This window comes from Mirounga angustirostris, unplaced genomic scaffold (assembly GCF_029215605.1).
Source record: "Mirounga angustirostris isolate CCGP_5_RB_7025 unplaced genomic scaffold, mMirAng1.0.hap1 SCAF_5, whole genome shotgun sequence".
Classification (NCBI taxonomy): domain Eukaryota; kingdom Metazoa; phylum Chordata; class Mammalia; order Carnivora; family Phocidae; genus Mirounga; species Mirounga angustirostris.
Genome location: NW_026991713.1, coordinates 69,975,662 through 70,002,670, shown reverse-complemented (window position 1 = coordinate 70,002,670; position 27,009 = coordinate 69,975,662). Strand labels below are relative to the sequence as shown.

The 27,009-nt window shown below is 38.7% G+C and overlaps 1 protein-coding gene across 3 annotated transcripts in view; it reads right to left on the bottom strand.

Annotated features, from left to right (window-relative positions):
- GXYLT1 (glucoside xylosyltransferase 1) overlaps positions 1–22,657 on the bottom strand; it is a 47,227-nt gene extending 24,570 nt beyond the window's left edge. The window contains exons 1-4 of one of the 3 annotated variants that reach the window (XM_045873618.3): positions 22,316–22,654; positions 13,604–13,696; positions 3,723–3,894; positions 85–210 (exon numbers count right to left, since the gene is read on the bottom strand). In XM_045873618.3, the coding sequence (XP_045729574.1) occupies positions 85–210; positions 3,723–3,894; positions 13,604–13,696; positions 22,316–22,536 (612 nt within the window). In that variant the 5' untranslated portion in view covers positions 22,537–22,654. Of the gene's footprint in view, positions 1–84; positions 211–3,722; positions 3,895–13,603; positions 13,697–22,315 lie in introns of all 3 variants that reach the window. The other 2 variants (XM_045873620.3, XM_045873619.3) reach the window with 2 other exon arrangements.
- Between the last annotated feature and the right edge of the window lie 4,352 nt (positions 22,658–27,009).

Here is a 27,009-nt window from a genome sequence, read left to right as displayed (position 1 = left end):
AACTCATTTACATGTAACTCTTCGTTAACTCGTGTGTAAAAGCAAAATTAGGAAAAAAAAAAAAACACTAGAGAAAAAACTTACTGGCAAGAATAATCTCTGGGAAGCACAAGGTTTAAAAAGCTTTTTCCACTCCGCTGCATTCTCACTTGGAAAAGTTATTGGGTATAATGAATAATTAAATGTCTGCAGAAATGACCAGCTATCAAGCTAAAAAAAATATATAAAAAAAACCTTAGTTTAGATTATTTCATTTTTAATTTTCTCTGTAAAATCATAAACCAATAGATTATTTTAAAAAGCTAAAAATTAAAGATACTATATGTTATGCTGTACACAGTTAAGAGAAAGTCAGATTCTTCTTTCCCACCATTTGTTTTCATTCAAAATCTTAAAATCATAATAATATTCTGGAAAGACTCCACCATAAACATCAGAGGCACAATGAAAGTTAACCAACACAAAATTAGAAAGCTGAAAGCCCTGCATGTTGTTCACCTACCTCATCTTTACCTGATGTATAAATCCTATAAATCCCTAAACAAATTAAACTCAAAAAAAATAAGCACTAATTTTATTACCAAAGTATGTATAACAGAAAATGTCTACACTCAAAGTCAGACCAATATGAAACTGGTTAGAAAATATTTGTCTATGTATTTTTAATATGCATGGATATTCCTGATAATAAAATACTGATAAACATATATCAATGCCAATTTTTGAAAAATTCATTACAAAAAGCAAAAAGACCTGAAAATCTATAATGAACAGGTTTACTTTTCATGCATTTCAAGACACTAAATTCTTTCAAAGTCAGTTTAAGACAAGTTTCCTACAGAGCATTCACAATATATAGGAGGATGGGGCACCTGGATGGCTCAGTCAGTTAAGCATCCGACTCTTAATTTTGGCTCAGGTCATGATCTCAGGGTCATGAGATTGAGCCCCATGTTGGGCTCCATGCTGAATGTACAGCCTGCTTTAGATTCTCTCTCACTCTCCCTTTGCCCCTCCCCACTAGTTCACAATCACTAAATTAATTAATTAAAAGTTAAAAATTAAAAATAAATTTAAAATGTCAAAATTAAAAAATAATAAAATAAAGTTTATTAAAAACCATACATGGGGGAGAAAAACTAAGTAGCTTATGTAATAGGCTGAAGATGCTCTTTTTTATTTTTTTTTATTTTTTTATTTTTTTTAAAGATTTTATTTATTTGACAGAGAGAGACACAGCGAGAGAGGGAACACAAGCAGGGGGAGTGGGAGAGGGAGAAGCAGGCTTCCCACCGAGCAGGGAGCCCAATGGGGGGCTCGATCCCAGGACCCTGGGATCATGACCTGAGCCGAAGGCAGACGCTTAACGACTGAGCCACCCAGGCGCCCCGAAGATGCTCTTTTTTAATTATCACTGTGTTCAAGTAATTTTTATTTATTTATTTATTTATTTTTAAAGATTTTATTTATTTATTTGAGAGAGAGAGAATGAGAGACAGAGAGCACGAGAGGGAAGAGGGTCAGAGGGAGAAGCAAACCCCCAGCTGAGCAGGGAGCCCGATGTGGGACTCGATCCCGGGACTCCAGATCATGACCTGAGCCGAAGGCAGTTGCTTAACCAACTGAGCCAGCCAGGCGCCCCAAGTAATTTTTAAAAATATTAATGCCTTCCAACATAGTTTAAGGGAGTATCTTTAACTCCAACATTCTGCTTTGATGTCTCTGTTTATTAGTTTAAAACACTAGCATTTTATTTTCCCTGCACGAGTTATAAATCACTTAAAGATACTTTCAATATCAACTTCAAAAGGAAAGCTTAGTCACTTTTTCCTTAATTCTAGTATTTAGTCATCTTTTTTGCAGTAAAAGCATGTTCTACTAGTATTTGATACTTTCATCAAAAGCAAAACCAAACATTCTCAGAATTTTAATAGTTAAAAACCAAGTTTAAAAATACAGTATATATTGAGGCGCCTGGGTGGCTCAGTCACTTGGGCATCTGACTCTTGGTTTCAGCTCGGGTCGTGATCTCATGGGTTGGGGGACTGAGCCCCTCAACAGCCTCCACACTCAGCGGGGAGTCTGCTTAAGGATTCTCTCTCTGCCCCACCCCCACTCAAATAATTAAATAAATTTTTTAAAAATACAGTATAGATTACACAAGCAATCACGTTCAAACAAAACACTAAAGCTGCATATAAGATGAAACGATAATTTGATTTTTTTATTACACTTCCAAAGGTTTCCACATTCCATAGCAATCTGTTGCTATTCCCTGAACTGTGAGGACAAGAGTAATTCCTCAGTTAATATTTTAGAAAACAATCCAGACAAAGAGATCAAGATTACAAAAGCACATATCAAAAATACAGACACCAGAGGTGCTTGGCTGGCTTGGTCAGTAGAGCATGTGACTCTTGATCTCAGGAAGTATGAGGCCCATGTTGGGTGTAGAGATTGCTTAAAAATAAAATCTTTAAAAAAAAAAAAATACAGACACTAGAAATATTTTAGAACAGTAAGTAAAGCTTATACCTCTTGGAATCAAAGATTTTGTTTGAAAACTAAAAGACTTGAGGTCACAAGTAGTATTTTTCACTCAGTATTTTGAACTACTTTAACTTGAGAAAACACCAAATACATATTTTTCTACATAGTTAGGCCAAGCATAAAAACCAAATCAGTTTGAAAAGTTAACTTAGTGTACATAGATAAACAGAGATAGTGGGGAGGGGGGTAATCACTATTATCATCTTTACCACTGTCTCAGAACACAAGGTAGTGAGATTTCAGGTGAATTTTCTTTTTTCTTATATGTTCTTCCCTCATATCTATCTGTTCTACTCTTCTTGCATAGTAATAATTTTTTTGTTAGGGAGGTTACATGGCAGTCCTGATTAAAGAATGTATTTTTAACCCTCACAAACAGCTGTAACAGTAAGGTTACATGACTAAGTTCAGGCCAATGAGATATTGGCAAGAATATCATATGCAACTTCTGGAAAATATCCATAGAGGGTAGGAAGGGATTGCCTTCCTCACTCCTTTCTCCCTTGTGTTGGTTAACATATGGGTGTGAGGGCTGAAAAGTGAGTAGCATCTTGGACCATGAAGGAGAAGTCTTATGTTAAAATGGCTCAGCCACAAGACAGAGCCAGAGTCCCTGAAGACATGGAGCTACCATATACCATAGACTGCCTACTCATGTGAGAGAGAAATAAACTTCTATCTTGTTTAAGCCACTGTTAGTTTGGGTTTTCTGCCAACATAGCCAAACTGATTGTAACTAATACAAAACCAAAATAAAGAACTTTCTTATCAAAACAAAAAGCCACTTCCTTCCATATTGTCAATTAAGAGCTACCACCCCTGAAAACAGAATTAAAATCTTTGTGCACACTTTGTTGAGGCACTCCCAAGCCAAGGATGGGAATACAATTAAGCTATAGGATTTTCTGGTCAAATCATCCCGGACCTATAGCCAGTGAAATAAAACCTCCATGCTTGGTAAAGGACTTTAAGCAACTTACTTCTTTTCGAAAACAAACCCTCCTCTTACACCCTAGATCTGGACTCTTAAATGGAAGTGGCAGCCCAACTCTAGGAGGGCAGTTAGTTACTGAGTAAACAGTTTTGTTCAATGAAGGAATAAAACAACATTCTGTGATAGTATACCATTAAATATTCACCTCTGCAGTCTTAACAAAGTCTCAAATACTTACTATGCCTTTAAAACTATCATGTAGTTGATCTTCAGCAAAAATATGGAACTGAAGAGGTCTGATGCTGAAAATGATAGCTGACTTCAACATGGTTACAGTTTCTTCCAGTCTTTCACCACAGGCAACCACAGCGAGGTGCATTCTCTGAATGGGCTGCACATTCAGACTATACCTAATAGCAAAGAAAACCACATTTTCCAACAGTTTTAGTACAGGGTAACATGTTAACAACACGGTATTTTGACCATGTTCAAAAACTGAAGTTCAAAATTTCTACTTAAAAAGCATAGAAATATCAAATTACACAATAGTACAATGTTGAGTCAATTATATATTTCTGTATCCTCAACCAGCCTTTCTCAGCCAATGTTCCTCACTAGGAACCAAAAAAAAAATTACTACTGTCTCAATTCTCCCAAGAATAGCACATAAGTAGCACCATTCTACACAGAGGAAAAGTTAATTCATTACTCAGACTAGATGCATTAGGGCTTAATTCTCTCAAGGAACCCCCCCAAATGACAAAAGGAGCATCACCGATTGAAGGTCTTCCATTCAATTATTTTTTAGTTTTATTTAAAAAAAATCTCAAAAACATATGAAGTAGAGAGAATAGAATAAATCCCCATGTACCCATCTCCTAACTGTTATAAACATCCATTCAAAGGTATTCTTTCTTCATCTAAATCCCTCTCCACATCCCTTTCACTAACCAACAGATCATTCTGAAGCAAACCCAGACATAAATTCACCCATAAATATTTCAGTATTATACCCAATCTTCAACCATACTAATTATAGGAAAAAGTTTCCTTCACATAACTTTTTTCACCTATAAACATTCAGTTCCATCCACCAAGTAATCAGTGAGAGGTAAAAATTTCTGAGGTGGTCTAAAACATACTAATTACACATCAGTATGGATTTTGGAAGGAAAGATTCCCTAAACGCAAGTTATTGGCTTAGGCTATGTCAGACCCTTCTTCTAATAGAGAGCAGCAGTGCACAACACCGGGCCTAAGGACCCTTTCAAAACCCTTGCATCTTAATAGTGAACTAATAATAATTCACTAGCATATAAAGAACAGAATTATTTATGTGTGACTACACTGTTATTAAATAAAATAACCCATTTGTAATATTAAATTCAGATTTCACCTGTAATTATGGCATAAAATAATCATTTTGGAACTGACAGCTAAAAGAACAGAAGAATGGAAGACAACATAAAACGAAACTAGTAACACATTAAGGTATTATAAAGTACAAACATTCTAAACTAAAAACATAAAATCTGACTTTAATTCAGTTCTTGCTTACAGAGATCCTTTCCGTAAAATGTATAAGGGTTAGAAATTACATTATTTAACATTAACAGTTGTATGTATACATTACTGAGATTTGCAATAGCGGGAATGAGTGATTAATCATTTTTCTTAAATTTGAAAGTTAAAATCAACTGTAGTTATATTCCTTAACATAGGACTTTGTAATCTTGAGTATTCACATGTACATGTGTCAAGGTGAAACAGAACTATTTTCTGAGGAAAATCTTGTTCTTGCTCATGGGTCATCCCTCAACTGACCAGGAGATGAGAAAACAAAATCATACTGAGGAATAACATTAAATACAAACTACTGACTATATAAAACATACCTGAATGCCAAATTCATACATCTCAATGTTTTAACATTAAACAAGTGTAATTATTTTATATTAATAGGATAAAAAAAATCATGCTCCCGCTTTTATTGTGGATCTATCCCTTCCTATTAACAAGTCTGTTTTGCTAAGAGCCTGGAGATAAAGTATTAAGATAGCTGTCTGAAACTGATGCTTTTCTGGTCTGACCGGGCTCCTAAGGCCTGAAAACGGGTTCACTTCTCTTACAAGGGACATTTCTCACTTATGTGAGTACTGGTAATGGTCGGCCTTCAGCAGGGGAGCTGAAAAGCTCTTGACCCCAAATACTTATCGTCTAGAAAACACATGGGTCATTTCCTCCCTGATCCTTCTACTGGAAGGATAAAACTTAAACTCAATACTCTGGTAACTAACCCTTTGTTCAGGCTAAAGGGCCAAAGAGTCTATAAACGAGGTTATTTAAAACAATTGAACTGTTTTTAAGAAATCTTCCCCAGACGATTCATAAAGTTACATATTATTACACCACTCTGTTAATGGTATTAAATGAAGAAGTCACATATAAAGTGGTATTCTTGCAAGAAGCATTATTTACTATATCAGAAACGGTGGTGATATTTCATTCTTCATTAAGGTTAAGATTACCACTAAGATACAATACTTTGTTTTTAAAATTTATATTAATCTGCCAGGAATTAAATTTTATGAATAGTCTGAAGTAGGGAACAATTGCCTAATTTTGCATATGTCTATCCAACTGTGCAAACATCATTTGTTTCAGAATTACCACAGTTTATCCATTCCCCACCCACCTGCTGTGCCACCTCCTTCACATAGATGGTGTTAGCAATCTGGTGTTAGCAATAGCCTGTCTTTTTAAAGCTCTGTTCTTTTCCATTGACAGCAATTAGAAAGAAGTAGTACCTCCTCCCTTGGCAGCACCCTCTGTTTCCCTCTTTTCTGTTAAGTCCCTCAGTTTATAACACTGAAACCCTATGTGAGGGGAGACTATCTACGCCCTCTGTACCTAGAGCAAGGTAATGTATATCCGGTTCATCTCAAAGCAGTGGAAGCCACAGTGATAAAAGTTAAAGAAAGACAAGGCAATCAAGACACACAACAATTTCACAAAGCTCTAAATTATCTCATCTTTCAGGTAAGTGCCTCCACACCAAGACTTTAAAATTGGCAATGGGCTTGGATTGCTTAACTGATCATAACTAGATCCTGCCTCGAAGCTAAAGCCCAGAGATTTAAAAAGTAAGCTACAATAGTCATGTGCTGTTTTGCATAGAATTCTCCACACAAAGACAAGTATAATAAAACCTTCTTAAGAAAATAAGTGAAATGGGCGCCTGGGTGGCTCAGTTGGTTAGGCGACTGCCTTCGGCTCAGGTCATGATCCTGGAGTCCCTGGATCGAGTCCCGCATCGGGCTCCCTCTGACCCTCCCCCCTCTCATGTGCTCTCTCTCTCATTCTTTCTCTCAAATAAATAAATAAAATCTTTAAAAAAAAAAAAAAGAAAGAAAAGAAGTGAAATGTTCTTCCGGGTTAAAAAAAAAAGAAAAAAATCCCTCTAAAATCAGTACCAGATCTGACTCCTCCCAAGCATTTTAGCAAGACTTGTTTTAGTCACACTGCCAGCACTCCTTCCACCTATTTCTATGGAAGGAGTATTGTCAACTACCTTTTGGTTATATGTCCCTTTTTAGAAAAACATTATATACAGTACAGACTCTTAACACCATAAACCGTATTTTAAAGATGTCACTGCTTACCACCCTGTCCCTAGACCCCAAGAATAGGAAATAATTGCAACCTAAAAAATTCTAAAGTAATCTTCCACCACTAGAGGAAGGAATAACTAAAACCTTCTAATAAGATATAGGGAAGCAGCCATTCAAGTAATTTTGATGCCAAAATGATACAAATCTTGAATGATATAATTTGGTCTGTAAAAATGTGCTATATTTTAATCACAGCGTGAATAAGAGGAAAGTCCGTATGGATTTAAAGAAATATTATCCAAAAGGTCATTTTTAAGTCAAACCTATTTTTCTACAGATGTATGATTAGAAGAAATTCTACAGATAATTCAAAGATAATACCTGAGTGCTTCCATGGCTAAATATGGCATAACCTGAGCATCAACAGGAATTATGACAGTAATGAATGATAACACATAAAAGAAAATGAATCCGTAGGTCTAAAAAGATACTAAATAAAGGGGCTAGGGGGAAGGCGGAAACCCTTCTTTAAACACAAATATCAGCCAATAATGTAGAAGGAAATTCAGAATTACAAAAATCACTATTTTGCAATCATCACTGTAACCGATGATTTGAACAAGAATAATGATTGCTACAACCACAGAGTATCAAGGTGTTATCCCCACACATTACAAAGGGGATAAAGGTACTGTTAACATGTAGAAATGTGACACCACCACCTTAACCACATGATCAAAGTTAACAAATGTTAAACTTATGACAGAGGCTTCCTGAGAGCATGCCCAAAGAAGAGCACAGTATCACCTATGCAGTATTCCTGCCCCAAATTCCTGCCCCAGAATCTAATAATGGAAAGACAGGCAAATCCAAATAAAGGAACGTTCTGCAAAAACAAAACAAAAATATCATGTCATGAAAGATACCATGACCACCCCCCCCCAAAAAAGTCTGGGGAACTGTTCTACAAGAAAGGAGACTATAAATAGATCTCACAGCTGAATGCGGGGGGGGGGGGGGGGGGTAAGTAAAGTTCATTAAAAGAAAAATAAGGAAATATGAATATATATTCTGCCAGTGTTAAATAACTGGAAGTGACAGTTTTATTATGATTATATTGGGGAATGCTTCTGTTATGAGATGATACATGCTGAATATTTAGGTGTATATCATAACGAATGCAGCTATCTCTCAGATGATTCAGCCAAAAACAGAAAGTGGCAAAATGTTAATAATAGGTCAATACCTAGTGAACAGTAGGTAGTGAGTGTGCTCACTGTACTATTCTTGTAACCCCTGCAGATTTGAAACTTACCAAAGCAAAAAGTTCCGAGGGGAAATCAGAAAAAAAAAGTTAATACTTAAAGTATTATAGATGATAAATTCTAATACAAACACTGTTAACAGATTTCTAAAACTTAGGAATAGACTTATTTTAAATAACATTTCTACTATGAAGGAATCATAATAATGTCTTTTTTTATTTAGACAGCACAAAAAGCTTTCAGGGTGTTCTTTCAGCCTAGCGTTCTCTCTATAAAAGAAAACAATGTTTAATAATATTTAGGCCAAGAATTAGCATTATAAATGAAGTATGCAAAGTTAAGCCAAATTAAATTTCTGGTAACAATCACCTCAACTAAAAAGTAACTGCTATGAACCATCTTTAAAAACTTGCAGTTAAACAAAATGGAAAACTATGTTCAGAAACATTAATGGCAATTTCCTTAATGTATAGCTTAAAAACAAAATATTTTACCTCTTACTATAAAAAAAAAGTGTTGAATTATCATACTAGGTAAAAAACTACTTTGAAGAGTGGTATAGGGGCTCCCGGGTGGAACTGCCTTCAGCTCGGGGCATGATCCCAGGGTCCTGGGATTGAGCCCCACATCAGGCTCCCTGCTCAGGGGGAGCCTGCTTCTCCCTCTTCCCTGCCGCTCCCCCCTGCTTGTACTCTCTCTCTCTCTGTCGAATGTATGAATCCTAAAAAATAAAAAAAATAAAATAAAAAAATAGTTGTATATAATCACTTTTGAAACAAAATATAACACTTGAAAAAATCTTCAGGTTCCCATCATAAAGATTAAATACTTTAAAAGCTCAAGTCACAAAAAAATTAGTACACTAAAAGAGAATTTTTAAATACTACTAAAATTAGTAGTAGTAGTAGGCACCTGGCTGGTTCAGTAGGCAGAACGTACAACTCTTGATCTTGGGGTTATGAGTTCAAGCCCCATGTTGGGCCTAGAGCTTACTTAAAAAAAGAGAGAGAGAGATTGCTTAATGAAATAACTAAACAAAAAATTGAAACCAGGAAGACATTTGTAATCAATGGCAAAAACAGAATATATTATCCTAAGAGATCATAAAATAAGCATTAAAAAACTTAAGAGGTAAACATCAATACAGAAAATATATAGAACAAAAGAAGCTCAACAATTATGGAAATACATTCAGCAAATAATCAACAAAATATAAATCAGTAATACTCTATCATTTTACTCTAATAAATGCTAAAATTATAACTCCCAATAATGCTAAGGTCATGGTGACACCTATACATTCACACAACGCTAGTGCAGACTTAAATCCATATAACTTTTAATAATAAGAATAATAAGAACACAATTTAGTAATATAATTCATTCTCTTTAATGAATATTTGAACTTCTTTCATATGCTAGACATGGGATAAGCAAGAAAGCCACAATCCTGACCTCATACAATTTACAGTCGATTGCAAAAGACAGAATTTCAAAAGATTTAATGGGAAAGCATGGTAACTGCTTAAACAGAAAAAAAAAAAAAAAAAAAGATCGTTAAGGAAGCTCACTATACATACATCAAAAATAGTCTGAAAGTGCCGGGGAAAATCATTAGCTATTTACTGGTTGCCAAGCACCTTGCTCGGCATGGGGCTTGAATGATGAACAACACATGGTATCTCTCTGCAAAGCCAACAGTCTGGAAGATTCACAACCACAAGAGATGTGTGAATACAGTGACATAGAGGATACTGAGAAGGGAGAAGCAGTGGGTAGGGAAGGAAAATCGTTGGATAAGAAGTGATGAGCATAATAACTAAGGGAATAGGAAGAAGAGGCTATCAGGAGCAACAATGTGAAAGAAGCTAGGTAGAAGAGTCACTGTGGACTGACATGAAGAAAGTCAATCATAAACCAGGATACAAAACACACATGAGGGAAGGTGTGAGAAGCCAGATCAGATTTAACCATGAACTCAGGTTTAAACAAGAGAGTCTGAGGCATCTGAATCAGCAAGTTAAAAAAATAACCAAAATGCAGATGGAAACACAGTTCTTGAGCTCAGAAAAGAGCTCTGGAGTAGAGGTATCAGTTAAAAAGATTATCTGGGGTACATGGGTGGTTCAGTCAGTTAAATGGCTGCCTTTGGCTCAGGTCATGATCCCAGGGTCCTGGGACTGAGTCCTGTGTCGGGCTTCCTGCTGGGCAGGAAGCCTCCTTCTCCCTCTCCCGCTCCTGCTCCCCCTGCTTGTGCCCATTGTCTCCCCCTCTCTCAAATAAGTAAAATCTTTAAAATAAATAAATAAAAGCTTATCTGTGATTATCCAGGGAGTGGGGAGAGAAGAGAGCAGGGTCCTAAGGAACATTAATATGAAGGAGTCAGGACAAGGAGAGGAGTCCAGAAGCAGAGAGATCAAGTAGCTGAGACCCTGGTCTTAACAGCCAGAGACTGACAGAGCCGAAAGAAAGAGGAAGTGGTAACCAGTGTCAAAGGGACCCAAAAAAGTAAGACTGGGCCCCAGAAGAACAATTCAGAGGTCAACGGTGACTTCACAGTAGGGGACGGGGGTTAGTCAGATAACCAGTGCTGCTCACACAGGTTGAGGCGGGAGGTCTTTTGTTGTTGTTAAAGGGTGTGAAGTAAGTATATACTCTTTTTTTTTTTTTTATTAGAGAGCGAGCGAGAGAGAGAAACAGCATGAGAGAGGAGAGGGTCAGAGGGAGAAGCAGGCTCCCCGCCGAGCAAGGAGCCTGATGTGGGACTCAATCCCAGGACCCTGGGATCATGACCTGAGCGAAAGGCAGTCGCTTAACCAACTGAGCCACCCAGGCGCCCGTAAGTATATACTCTTAAAAGAAGTCTTGCTGGTGAAGAGAAACAGAGTAAACAATGAATGCTTGAAGAAAAAAAGTTGAGTGCAAGCTGTTGTAGAAATTTTGTTTGGTTTTGTTTCAAGAACAGAAAAGACAGGAGAGGTGTGAGCATTCTGACAAGCTGCTGGGAGGCATTCGGTTGGTCAGGAAATGACTTAGTAAATGCAGATACAAATTACTAAACGCCTATGCACATCAAAAGCAGTTTTTCTTTTTTATGTTATTTTATGTTCACTGTAAATTAATTGGGAGGAAATAATCCCCCAGATGAGCTTTGATCAAAATAAAAGTCACAAGGTATAAAGAATTCCAACTGGGAAAGCAGGGACAGGCCTGGGAAGAAAACAGTGCCAGCTAAGGGCCCACTGGGACCTGGCAAAATGTGGACCTAAGGTTGGTAGTAACTGGGAATTTCAAAGAAGCTTTACCAGGTGGGCAGACAAGCTCTTAGAGTTATGCAAAACTAAGGTGCTAATTAGAGTTAATACTGCAATGCAGGGTGAAAACGATATGGCAATTGTATGGCATCCTGGCTTGTCTCCATGTTCAAACAGTAAATGTGAGGGATCCTAAGTTCTAAGTAAGGAACTAAGTTTGAGAGATTTTACAGAATGATTTGATACATATAACAAAACCATTACAGATACATACTATGGATTTAATATTACAAGTAGAGAGTGCAACAGAAAAGTTTAACTTTTAAAACCTCAAATTTAGGGAAGTAACTAGCACAAGGGTTTATACCATTATGTATCCATCCACATGTAATTCCTTCCAAGGAATACTTGGAAGCATTAGGAAAATAATGAGTTGGAGAAGCCAAAACAAGAGAAATAATAAACAGAGGCTCCAGGATTCAGACTAGATGAACTTCCCTGGGGTACTCTTGCACTCAGCAGAGGGGGAGGGAAGATTATTACTCATGCTGTAACTTACAAAAGGACATGGGTTGTATAAATGAGGGTATACAGTTTTCAAGCTTACCCAGTCTTCAGAGTGAGTAGATTTATGTCACAAGGCTGGAGATAGCAAAATGGTAGCTGTCAATACTCTATTCATTAGCAAACTTTTGTAAGAATGAAAAATATAGAGCTCCAATTCTCCAAATTTATGAACAAGCTGAAGGATAATATTATCTTAGTTTTTAGAAGTTTGAATAATCTGATTTAATTGATTCGTATTAGAATTTCAATCACCCAATCTTTTCCATAGCAATGAGATATAATTAAAATAATGGATTTCAATGATTCCTTCCCGGTTGTTCATGGAATGTATAATGTATCAGGAATACAAGAACATAAAAATATATAATGTTAATATATATAAAGAATGTAATTCTTCCCACCTAAAATACTTTATCTCCTCTCCTTGAGCCTAATTTCCTCACGCAGTCACTCCCACCAGGAAGCCTTCCCCAATGCCTTTAGATGATCCCACCTGATGACTCACTTGTTTCTCCCATCATCACAGCTTTAACTTGTCACCCTCTATCTTTATCTCAGGTTTACTAGTGTGAAGCTCCTACAGAATGCAAGCCCCAAAAGGATGGAGCCACATTAACTAGACTCAGAGTCTGGTTCTAAACACCTGGCACTGTGCCTAGCAAATAGAGTAAGTAGAATTAAAATTTAAATTAATCATAAAGACAGTAAAAATAGGTGTCTCTCAAAGAAATTTTACTCTTAGAAAGGCATTTCAGGCTACTGCCTCAGTATCCCCTGCCACTAGGCCACGGAGACAGTCTGATAGCCCATTCCTATCAACACTGCTTTCACTGAAGGTGAGAGCAGAATCCAAGGCCTTCATTATCCAGAGCCATGCACAAAGCCAAACTACTGAGCAACATACAAGCTCAATAAACAATGTCATATCAATACTTGCCCCTTCATTAAACACTTATTTTTATCCTCTCATTCCTCAACATTCAATTTCTCTGGTAATAACCAACATATCCTTCCTCAATTATCCCCAACCACCTACAAAATGTTTTTTCAGCAGCTTTAAAGTAGATAAATGCCATATATATGTTTGTAAATGTCAAGGGAAGTCTATCTTTATCACCTGTTTAATACTTTATCACCCAGTTACCTAAAATTATATCATAAATGCTCCTAAGAACAATAGTTAACCTTAATAACACCTAAAAACAAGTTAGAGCATTTATACACAGTATATACTACAAATTAGTTATAACAACTACAAAGTAGGATAAATAGAAAACCCAATCAGAAAATGAGTTATTTGCTTGTAAGAAAATATTAAATTACAGGAAAAGAAACATTTTTGTGTCCTATTACAGTCAAAAATTTACTATGTACTATCTAATCTTACCTACACTGATCTACCAATTAAATTTAGGTGCCTACCTAAAAGCCGCTTCCCAAAAGCAGTTCATTCCACAAACATCAGAGGGCAGCATCCAATAGGGATTCCAGTAACACAGAGAGAAATCTTTACACCTAACAGAGTAAGACAGAAATAGAGAGTCCTATGTGAGTATTTAGGTTTAAAACTAACAAGGAATTTACTTAACATAATAACTTACTGTTCTATTTTATGGCAACAAAACTGCAAATCCAATTTTGCGAATTCAATATGGCTAAGGTAACTTGAGTTTTGGAAATTTCTCCCTTATTCGAGGTACCATTATTTTATTTTATTATTTATTTATTAAGGTACCATTATTTTAAATAGGACTTTAAAACCATTAGGCAGAATATAGTACAGACTGAAAAACCATTTCCTAGTCAGGAACTCTCCAAACATATTAAAATTCCCTCCTCAGATGACACAGAAAATATGGGAATACTTCTAAAACTTTCCTTTGTGTACTACACAGATCCCCCTAGAATAAAATCCATTTCAGCCAAACAAAACAGTTGCTTATCCTGGAGCAAATTTAAAATGCCACAAATGCTGACAGAAAAGGAAGAGAGGATCTTTGAAGGCTTTTAAATTAATCTTCAATCCAAGCTAGTTGTATGGTGTTTTAAAGTGAAAAAAAAAAAAAAGCAAGCAAGCAAGCACGCTGATATCCATGGCTCAGTTTCATTATGTACCTTATCTTCGTTTCGCTGTATTACACAAGCTAAAATGGAGGATTAAGTGTAGTCTTTCCTCTTAGATTGCAGGTCAGAGCTCAGTTAACAACAGCGGTAACACCTCACCTTACAAAAAGTATGCTTTTCATTGTTACTACTTTTCAAAACAATAGTTTAGTTTGAAATTCACTGCAGTGAGGCCTGGATACTAAAGCAAGTATGAAATCAGGGTGAGTCACTAAACTAGGTCACCTCATGTCCCCTCACCATGTAACTCTGTTTTCTCTTGCTATAAATTCAATTATATGTTACTGTTCTTACAGCAAAAGGTCTATGAAATTTCATATTTGCAAAGATTTCTGATCATACCTCTCACACATGCCAACAGTCTAGGGCAAAGGATCTCAAACCCAGGCTGCACAGCGAAATCACCCAGAGAGCCCCATAGGAGAACTATTAAATCAGAATCTCTGCGAACAGGGTGGGGCACAGATGGCACATTTTAAAATGGGTCCCAGGACCTGAGATCATGATACAAGAGCTGAAGGCAGATGCTTAACCAACTGAGCCACCCATGCACCAACAAATCTATCCTCTGTCTCTATAGATTTGCCTGTTACAAATACTTCACATAAATGAAATCATATGTGGTCTCTCAAGTCTGACATCCTTCAGTCTAACCCTTGAATACATTTTCAAAGTTCATCTACTGTAGTACACCTAAGTACCCTCCATTTCTTATCAGTACACTTCATTCCTTTTTATGACCAAATAATGGATGGATATACCACATTTTGTTTAGTTATTCATCAGTTAATAGATATTTGGGTTGTTTTCCACCTTTTGGCTATTATAATGCTGCTATGAACATTCATTTACAATTTCTCTCCAAATATGTTTTCAATTCTCTTGCATATATACTACCTACAAGTGAAATTGCTAGAAACTATAGTAATTAATGCAGATGAAATTGCAGGGAAAAAGTCAAGTTTTAGGTTTTCATAACCATAACTCAATGTCAAAACAGTTTTTTTTAGAAGGGATGTTTTTCTTTCTGTCCTTCTTTAATGGAAATGTAAAACATATGCACTAGTGAGTACACATACCACTATTTAAAAAAATCATAAAACACTGATGTGCTGCCGGCAAGAGGTGGCATAATTTAATGTTTCTTATTTCCCAAACTTACATTCTCTCACTTATGAAAAAATGGTTTTAAAGACTGAGTAGAAACTCATTACGTACCAGTTAACTGTTATTACAGACAGACAGCAACTGTACTTATAGGCCAGAAAAAAATAAAGTTAAAAAATATTGGGAAAGTAAAGGCAGTTATCCAAGTTCTGGTTATTAGTTGAGTTTTTGCTTTTATTTCTTAAAACTGTTGGAGGGGCAACTGGGTGGCTCAGTCGGTTAAGCATCTGCCTTTAGCTCAGGCCATGATATCCAAGCCCTGGGATGGAGCCCCGCATCAGGCTCCCTGGGGCTCCCTGCGCAGCCCGGAGTCTGCTTCTCCCTCTCCCTCTGCCCCTTCCCACCACTCCACTCCCAACTCCCACCCAACCCTGGCTCATGCTCCCTCTCTCTCTCAAATAAATAAATAAAATCTTTAAAAAAAAAAAAAAAAGAAAAAAAAATTTTGGAAATGAAATATTAGAAATATACTACTACATCAAAGAGGTAATTCTATCAAATAATTTTAATGGGGCAAAACTGTAAGTTGAGCTTAGTGGGTATGTCTTCAGTAAACAGTGACATCCAAAAATCAATGAAGTCCATAAATGCAAATCTTCTTCACTGTGGAATAAATTGAAATAAAACTTTACTATGACTCATCCTCAAATTTCATATGGCATAATGTTTCTAGTTCTAGGTGGCTTGTCTACAAAGTGATCAGGGGTTAGCACAAGGGATCTTATGGTGATAACACAGTTGTGTTTGTGGAGGTGGTTGCACGAATTTACGTATGTGATAAAACTGCATGACACATACGAAAGCATGTAAAACTGGGATATCTGAATACAGTCTATGTGCTGTACAATGTCAATTTCTGGGGTTTTAATATTGCACTATATTGATATATATTCCAGTTGTATTGATATATATTCCAATATTGTACTATGCTCATATAAAATCCTACTATTGGAGGAAACAGTGAATGATACAAGGGTGTCTCTGAAACTTCCTGTGAATTTATATTTATTTTAAAAGTTAAAAAAATTATCAGAAACAAAATTCCCCAAAATTTCAGTACTTGAAGAACTGAGATACTTCATGCTCGGGATTAAGCAGAGCATTTAACTATATAAACTCTCCACAGTAACAGTTCTCAAACTTGAAGTTTACTTAAATCTGGTAACAGAAAGTCTTTTGTACTTTTAAATTAACCTGGAAAATGTACTTTTCATCTCAAAACATCTACCACAGTCATGAGGCTTTAGTGAAAACCATGCACAACTTATAGTCAGGGATAAGTTTAGGCATATCCCGCAAAAGAATGTGGAAGTCTGAATGAAGTGCTGCGAGCCACTGTGCAACCTCAAGGCACAGATACCTACACTGTGACTATGGCAAGAAAAACAGAGACGCTCTCAACCATGTTAAAGGAGACCATTCCCTGGGGCGCCTGGGTGGCTCAGTCGTTAAGCCGTTAAGCGTCTGCCTTCGGCTCAGGTCATGGTCCCAGGGTCCTGGGATCGAGCCCCGCATCGGGCTCCCTGCTCGGCGGGAAGCCTGCTTCTCCCTTTCCCACTCCCCCTGCTTGTGTTTCCTCTCTCACTGTGTGTCTCTCTCTCTGTCAAATAAAGAAAGAAAGAAAAAATCTAAAAAAAAAAAAAAAAAACTTTTAAAGGAGACCATTCCCATGATACTGACAAATCAGCCTTACTTGAAGATCAGTACCTGGGTCATTTATTTTCAACTAAAAACTGTCTCCAGAGAACTTAATTTCTAGCTCTGCCAGGTCTTCATTTCTTATTCTTAAACCTCTAATTTCATTAATACTTAGGGCAAAAACGACTGCTTATATACAAAAGGTAACGAACAATTATCTCTTTCAAAACTAAGCATCACATCGTACCCAACTCCCTCCTCCAGGAAAAAGAAAAAAAGAAACTGTATTAAAGATTTAAATGTTAAAAAAAGTGTGTGTGGGGGGGGAACCCTCCGGCAGAAAGTTTTCCTATGCATGACAAAGATAAAAATGGTAAAGGAAAAAACTGCCAATCTGAATACATTAAAAGTTTAAATTTCATATGGTATACACACAGGTAAGTTAATACGTGGGGGCAAGTATTTTCAACAGGTATGGCACAGATAATAACTTTAATGTGTTAAAAGAGGATTTCTAAGGGGCGCCTGGGTGGCTCAGTCGGTTAAGCGTCTGCCTTCTGCTCAGGTCATGATCCCAGGGTCCTGGGATCCAGCCCCGCATCAGGCTCCCTGCTCTGCGGGAAGCCTGCTTCTCCCTCTCCCTCTGCCCCTGCTTGTGTTCTCTCTCTCGCTGTGTCTCTCTCTGTCAAATAAATAAATAAAATCTTTAAAAAAATAAATAAATAAAAGAGGATTTCCAAATCAAAAGTACACATTCCTTTTTTATTAGCCTAATCAGTTTCCCCTCCAACAACATAGAACAAAATAATTTTAATTAAGGAATTACTAGTCAGATTTGTGCTAAGCACTTTACAACCATGTGAAGTATGATCCTCAATGAACTAAAATACAAGTGCAGGGTATTGATTTTACATAAGATGTCTTTGCATAAACAAAGCAGAAATGAAAGTGGCTTTAGTAAGTAATTTGTTTCATTATTCACTGCCTGAACTTCTCCAAAAATAACTTCAGGAAAGAGGGAAAGAAATTTCTCTACTAAAAACAGTAGTGTGAAAATAGTGGTCAAACCTTTCTCAGCTACATTAGTGGTTCTCAATCTTTGGTTGTGTAACAATAACCTGGGGCACATATCTAAAATATAGATTCCCAGACCCCACTAATAGGCACCTGGTTTAAGCAGGTGTGGACTGGGGGACTAAGGACAGGATTTTTCCCAGAGGGCAGAAATTGAAAAAAAAAAAAAAAATTTTTTTTTTTTTTTTATTAAAATTTAAATGACTGAGGGGCCCCTGGGTGGCTCAGTCAGTTAAGCACCAGACTCTAGGATTCAGCTTGGGTCCTGATCTCAATGAGATCGAGCCCTGCGTCCCTGGATCTGCACAAGAGGGGAGTCTGCTTGGATACTCTCTCTGCCCTTTCCCCCAATTGTATGCTCACTCTCTCTCCCAAATAAATAAATCATTTTTTTTAAGATTTTTTGAGAGAGAAGCACAAGCAGGGGGAGGGGCAGAGGGAGAAAGAATCCTCGAGCAGACTCCCCGATTGCCTGCTGAGTGAGGAGCCCAACGCAGGGCTCAATCCCAGGGCCCTGGGATCACTACCTGAACTGAAGGTATAGATGCTTAACTGACTGAGCCACCCAGGTACCCTAAATAAGTAAATCTTAAAAATTTTTTTAATTTAAATGATTGAAACCATCACTGTATTAGCTACAGTTTTACTGTGCTAGACACCATATTCAGTCATCATTCAAGCTACTTCATTTCAATTCTCACACACAACCCAATATCATACTCTTACCTCTAATCTAACTTTTGAGGAAATGTATTCAAGGTTCACACAGCCAAACATATGTTAAAGCTGAAGTCTGTGTCTCCAAAGCCCTAAAGTTGCTCAGTACATCCTACTAGTGTTCACAAGATCCAGGAGAAATGAGAACTCAGTGGCCTCACCAGTGAGGTGACTTGACACAACAAACAGCATGGTGGGTCCAGAAATGGTTATCACTCAAAAGCTTAGTAGTTTCTTGATTCCCCACTTCACACCACCATACAGCTACAACAGGACAAAATCTTGATAATCACCATCAAGATTCAAAGTGAAATGTGAGAATTCATTCTGAGTAGCTGAAGTCACAAAATAGTCTAACTCCTTCTACAGAAGTCCTGTATTTATACTGAATAACTTAGTAACAGTCTGTCCACCTTGAGCAGCTTGAGAGTTTCTCTATGTGGAAGAGCCACTGCCTAGCCAGCATTCCCCTCTTTAAGACACCACTCATCTAATCATGTTATGTTATTCTGTCCAATCATGTTATCCTGTCCACCACAAGGATGTGCAAGTAACACAGAGCCACAAAATCAGAGGTCACCATTCTTGACAACACTGATGGACATGTGATGCAAACAAGTCCAATGAGAGCCTTTTCCTAGAAATTTTTGAGATAAGAGAAGAAACACTGCAAAGATCCCAAGAATAAAGCCTGTCTACAGTGGAAGAGAGTAAGAGAGTCCTAGTCCTTAGGGTCCCTGGAGCTGCCCGGGGAATTTTCCTTTCAATTTTGCTCCTGCCAGCAACCCATATAAGCCTATAAATATGTTTTGCTTAAGTTAGCTGTAATGGATTTTAATCACTGACAACTAAGGATTCTATTTACAAATTAACTAAGGTTAAGTATTACCTACATTTTACAGGTGAGAAAACTGAAGTAGAGAGGTGGTCAAGGTTTCACAGCAGAGACAGGAAGAGAACAGGTTTGTCTAACTCTAACACCTGTGCATTTTCTAAATACCAAAATATAATGGATTCAAACAAGATACACTAATTAATAGATTTCACTGAAAAATTGTTCCTATCATTTTAGAAGTTTTACTTTGAGAACTCGGAAGGATCTTTCCAAGTAATTTACTGTCATGGAATTCCATGCAACAAACACTTTCTATAAGATTTGACAATAAAACATACTGGGTATAACCTAGATTCCATATTTTAAATGAATTAGAGAAATAATAGTTAAAGTTTTTCAGGTAAGACTGCTTCAAAAAAGAATGCAATGATAATCTAGTCCTACCAAAAAAAGGAAGATGTTGCTTGACTTATACACCTTTTTCCAATGATGAAACACTATGTAGACTAGATTCTCATCAAAGAAGCTTCACAGAAAGAGCCCTAAAGAATCAAAAGATACAATCCTGGTCCAATTACTGATGCCTTCTGGACCCTGGTCAAATGATTTATACATAGGAAGAGAGGTTAAAGATAGGTATCTACTCCATATCCTGTGGTAGCCAAAAAAGTTGACCAAACTCTATGAGAAATCTTTAAAAATGCTTTAAGTAATATTTAAAATTAAGACTCCTGATGTCTTAAGAATTCTCCTGATCTTATCAAACTGTAGAGTAAATGTAACAACTAACTTTTTCATGTTGTTGCTCTGCCCAAAGTTATTATACAAGCACATGCGGTGAACTGTACTTCACATTTTTACCAAGACTAAAACACTTAGGGTTTAAAGTTAGAGTTATGCCTCATTTAAAATGAGAAGTTATGCTGCTCAGAGGACCTGTAAATATACAGCTTTTTAGTTGACCTGGACACATCAAACTTAAAATTTCAGTAATAGCTCTATAAAACATTTATTAAAATGAAGTGCTGGAGCACCTGGCTGGCTCAGTCAGCAGACACACGACTCTTGATTTTGGGGTTGTGAGTTCCAGCCCCACGTTGGACACAGAGATTACTTAAAAAAAAAAAAATCTTAAAAGATACTGAGGTGCTTATTCTAAATAATTTTGTTCAAATCAGCTAGCCAAGCAAATACAATTTACAAAAATCTGTCACAAAATAAAGTGTCAGTATCTGAGACAAAGCACTAAACATGAATGTCACGCTACGAAACTGAAATCTAATACTAATCATAGTCCAATTCCATCCAATGTTTTAACATGTTGCTTCCTTCCGATTCTACCCACTACAAAAATAATTTTCTTCTCCATAATTTTAAATGCTTCACAATCACAGCTTTTCTTGAGCCTCATTATTCAAGAGCTCATTCAGGTCTTCAGTCACCGCCTCTCCCAGGGCACAGAAGAGTTGACTAACCTGACTGGACGTGGTTCTGCTTTTACGAATACAGCCAGGGATTCGCCTGACTGTAATCAAATCCGGGGGTAAAAACATGACAGTCCAGCTTTCCCATGCTGCCCCTATGCCCAAACGTCCTCCCCCTTTCACTGTGAAAACGACCATCGACTCTCAGAATGTTAAAGAGCCTGCAGCGGACCCGCCCTCCCTCCTCTTACCAACCCCGTACTTACTGATACCAAAGCCGACTTGGCCTCTTACGAAGGGAGCCCTCCGAGTCATTCCCAGGGAGGTGCCCACAAATAAAGGCGCTTATTTTTCAAGGAAGTGGAAAGGCTCTGATTTTGTTAAGCATTCATAATGCGCCGCATTCTTTTTAAAATCTCACGTAGATTCCAACTCTGGCACGGATTTGTGTAAATCCACGTTAAGTCATTATGTTACTTTTTAAACACCGAATTTTAAGAAAGATATCCCATCCCACAAAACACGTGAGCATGTTAAGTATCGCTCACTTTTCTTAACTTGCTATGACTTTCAGAACAGACCGATGTTCCCTAAAGAAAAACTCAAAATACGCATAAAAGCTCTGTCCAGATTTAACAGACTAATAACGAAAATTTAAGCGTTAACACACAAAAATTAGATGCCGCATTCAGGAGAGGGGGAAAAAATTGAACTAGGGCGCCAGCCTGATGTTTAAATATCTCAACTTGAACTCCATGGAAACAAGAGGGAATTCCCACCAGCCAGACAGCAAGAAGGCTTTTGTGGGGCACCTTTTACTTTCAATGAATTCTGTCAGGAAAAAAAACAAACTCAATTAAAAGTTGAAAATTAATTTCTATCCGCTTTTAAGAGCGCATAAGGAATGCTCAGAAGACAAACACAAAGAGCATGGGGTGCTCTCCGGCTAGGCTCACGCGCGGATGGAGGGGGAAGGAGGGAAATGAGAGAAGAGGTCAGAGACCGCGGCAAAGAAGCGGGAGGCGCGGGCCCGGCGGCGGGAGGCGCGGGGCGGACCGGCGAGCAGCCCAGCCCAGGCCGAGCCCCGCGCCCCCGCGCCCGCGCCCGCCGCGCCCTCGCCCCGGCCCCGGTGCCCTGACAGGGAACGGCCCGTACCTGTCTGACGGGCCGGGATGCGCTGCGGAGCCCACGCTGCCCACCCCTCTTGCGCCGCCGCGTCCGCCGCCCGCGAGCCAGGAAGCCGCCGCGGCCTGCGGCTTCCCGCCACCGCCGCCCGCCCCTTCCTCCAAGGACACGGCGAGCTGGCTGAAGGCGTAGAGGAGCGAGCAGAAGCCGCAGGCCAGGCACAGCACCACGATGCGCAGATAACGCCGCATCGCCCCGGCCCCGCGCCCCAGCCGCCGCCGCCGCCACCGCCGCTGCACCGCGCCCGCCCGGCGAACCGGAGCGTAGGGAGCCGCAGAGCGCAGCCGCGGCCGCAACCAGTTCCTCCTCCGCCGCGGCCTCGAGCCCGCCCCTCCTTCCTCTTCTCCTCTCCTCCCTCCGCTCCCTCCCTCTTCTCCTCCCTCTCTCCCTCCTCGCCTCGCCTCGCCCCTCCCAACGGCCTTCGCCGGCTCGCCGACTACCCCGCCCGGGGCCCTGACACCGCCTCCGCCGCCGGGCCCCACCCCGGAGTGCGGGTAGCTGCCGGACGCGCAGGCGCAGTGAGCGCGAGAGAACGGGGCGCGCGGGGGGTCGGAGGGGAACGCCCAAAGAGCTTGGAGCGGGTAACTCCCCGTGACTACGCGCTGCAGAGGAGGGGTGTGGCGAAATGAGCGGGGCGCTGGAGACAGCTGACCCAAATTCAAATTATGGTCCTTCCACATGGTAGTTTGTGACGTTGAGCAACCTAAATTCTCTGAGCATGTTTCTTCATCTCTAAAACGGAGATAATATCCTCATCATAGGGTGGTTGAAAGATTAAATTGCTTAACGCACGAGAAACGCCTTGCACTTGGAAGGCATTTGATTAGGCCAGGTTTCAGTTCCATCCTCCTCATCAGGGACTTCCCCAGCCTCTAAGTTTCTGTAATACTGTGTGAGCCATTTTCATCCAGATACTTAATTACCTCGTAATGCTGTTGAGTATGCATATCTTGCCTTCGAACGAGCTTGTTAAGGGCACGTTCAGCTGAGGTCCTCCCTATTACATCTTTTTGACCTCCTTTACAACTCATCATTTGCATGTCCATAACAATAATATTCTCCCTTTAAAGGGCTTTCTCTTTAGCTTTCCTTTTCTTCTCGCTCTTCATCAGCCGTATTTCCATTCCATTCATTTATTGAACATTTATAAAGCACCACTATGTGCCAAGCACTATATGAGTACTTTGGGGTATAAAGACACCTAGTTGGGCATGGGGTGGGACAGTAAATAAGTACATAAATAAATGGAACTTATAAATAAGTGTAAATAAGTAAATGAAGGACAATAAGTAAGTAAATAAGTGGGACTTGTAAATAAGTGCAATACCACGATACAGACATTAGGATAGAAGCCTGTAGGGCGCCTGGGTGGCTCAGTTGGTTAAGCGACTGCCTTCGGCTCAGGTCATGATCCTGGAGTCCCGGGATCGAGTCCCGCATCGGGCTCCCTGCTCGGCGAGGAGTCTGCTTCTCCCTCTGACCCTCCCCACCTCATGCTTTCTCTCTCTCTCTCAAATAAATAAATAAAATCTTAAAAAAAAAAAAAAGGATAGAAGCCTGTAAAGGTGTGGGCAAACACAAAAAGGAGTGATCAGTTCTACTGAGGGCATGGTCAAGAGACACTTGGTAGTAAAAGAGGCACAGAGTCTTGGGTGGGGTAAGGGAAGGAATTGCAGGCTGAGGGATCAATGAAACAGATTCTTGTGTTTGGGGAACTGTAAGAAGTTTGATACCACCAGCTAAGTGAGTGCAAGGGAGGGTATGATGAGTGATAAGACTAGAAGTTAAAGGGGACAGATATTTGAGTGCCTTGTTTAGTATACCAAGGAGTTTGAACTTAATCTAGCAGACAGTGGTGACCATTGAAGGGTTTAAATTAGGAAGTAACATGATCACATTTGCCCTTTAGAGAGCAGGTTCTGGCCCCACTGTGGAGACTGAGACAAAGATTAAGATTGGAACCAGAAAGCAGTTACAGTGCCACAAAGTGAGGGAAAGAAGGCTTTAAACACACACACACACACACACACACACACACACACACACTTCATGAAGAAAAATCATGCTGTTAAACTGTTCAAATTGCATTTGGAGCTTTTTTTTTAAAGATTTCATTTATTTGAGAGAGAGTGAGAGAACACAAGCAGGGGGACCTACAGAGGGAGAGGGAGAAGCAGGCTCCCCGCTGAGCAGGGATTGATGAGGGGCTCCATCCCAGGACCCCAAGATCATGACCCGAGCAGAGGGCAGAGGCCCAACCCACTGAGCCACCCAGGCGCCCTGCATTTGGAGCTTTGAAGAGTTTGGCCATGAGAAACAAAGTGGGGAAATGCTTTGTAATTTAGCAGTAGTTCTCCATTTGGAATCCCTACACCAAAAACTGCTGGCTCTGTGACCATGGGAAAGTTACTAAATAAATTTAAGCCTCAGTTTCTTCTATAAGGATTAAATTTCTTGACTTACCAGACAAAAAAATGAAAACTAGCATGCTATCAATATGTGTAAGTATAATGAAAACATACACTTATTCATTCAATAAACATTTATTAAATATATTCTACATGCCAGACAAGGGGCTTGAGTGTACTGCCCTCAAAGGGAAGACAGGCAGGTAAAAATAACGACAATATTAAATTAATCCTTCTACTACACCTTACAATTCTTAAGAGAAATAAAGATAAACTTAACGAGGTACAAAGATGGATCGCAAAAGCATTTATAAGAATGGAAAATAGATTTTGAGAGAGAAAAATAAAGGATATGGTACCAAGAAACTGGAGTAAGAGCTAGTACTCAAATAGATCAAAGATGTTTAAAGAGATGCCTATCACAATTGTTCTCTATTTCAACAAAGAAACTAAATGTAGTAAAAACAAAGAATAATTTAATGCTCCACAGGTTGTTAAAATACTGGAATGGCAGTTTTCATTCTGCAGCAATTTATGGGATGAGCACATCCAGAAGAATAATGATTCATTTACTTGACATGAGGGTTCTAGACTATATCACATCCCTTTAGGTTCCTTTTAATCCTGTAATTAAAAAGAAAATTCTGTTGAAAAAGTATATAAGGCATTCCAAAATTAGAAATGATTTTTGTATTACCCACAGTGTTAACTGATTATCTTGGAGTATAAGGAGCCATGTACATGCCCTTATGATCATTTCCAGGATTCACACATTTTTATATTCTTCTTTTATACATACCTTTTTTAAAGTTTTATATATTTAAGTAATCTCTGCACCCAACATGGGGCTCAAACTCATGACCACGAGATTAAGAGTCAGATGCTCTTCTGACTGAGCCAGCCAGGTGCCCCTGAACATTTTTATATTCTTAAAATTAATTTTAAATTATTGAAAATGATTTAAATATTTTTGATATCATAATAGGTACTTCTTTCATTTACTGTGTGTATATATGTACTCTTTTTTTTTAAAGATTTTATTTATTTATTTATTTGACAGAGATAGACACAGCGAGAGAGGGAACACAAGCAGGGGGGAGTGGGAGAGGGAGAGGCAGGCTTCCCGCCCAGCAGGGAACCGGATGCGGGGATGATCCCAGAAGCCCAGGATCATGACCTGAGCTGAAGGCAGATGCTTAACGACTGAGCCACCCAGGCGCCCCTATGTATGTACTCCTAAGTCTACTTTTTCATCTCTAGACCACCCTCGTAATTCTCTAGCGATAGAGTGGCTATATACAAATTTTTAATCAATGTTGATCTTCCCTTCATTCTGTCAAAAAGGTTAATCTAGGTGGTCAAAAAGAAATTTAAAAGAAGCAATATTTGTGGGGCTCCTGGGTGGCTCAGTCGTTAAGCATCTGCCTTGGCTCAGGTCATGATCCTGGGGTCCTGGGATCGAGTCCCACATTGGGCTCCCTGCTCCGCGGGAAGCCTGCTTCTCCCTCTCCCACTCCCCCTGCTTGTGTTCCCTCTCGCTGTATCTCTCTCTGTCAAATAAATAAATAAATAATCTTTAAAAAAAAAAAAAAAGAAGCAATATTTGTTGTTAAATTATAGAGATAGAGACCTCCTCCACGATCTAGAAAACGCTAAGATTCAGGAAAATCCAAATTTCAAGAATCTTTTATTCAAAAAAAAAAAAAGAATCTTTTATTCAAAAGATTAATCTTGATTATTCTTTTTTTTTTTTAAAGATTTTATTTATTTATTTGACAGAGAGATAGAGAGCACAAGTAGGCAGAGAGGCAGACAGAGGGAGAAGCAGACTCTCCACTGAGCAGGGAGCCCGACGCAGGGCTCGATCCCAGGACTCCGGGATCGTGACCTGAGCCGAAGGCAGCCACTTAACCGACTGAGCTACCCAGGCGCCCCTAATCTTGATTATTCTTATATAGCTCCTGGTACATTTTGAATATATAACAGACATTCCATTACTGTTTTTATTTTTTTCATAAATCTTCTCTAAGTCACTCTATAACAAATTTAGTGTCTGCTCAGCATTTCCTTCCTACTTCCGTTTACCTTTTAGGACTTCTTTTTAAAAAAAAAAAAAAAGAAGAAATCCTCCGGGGGAAAAGATAAATTCTTTATCTTTTCAGAGTAAAGTTCAAAATTTTTTTATAAACTTCACTTTATAAAGGTCTATGCATAATCTGATTCAATCCTTGTAACACATATATGAAGTAGATGTTA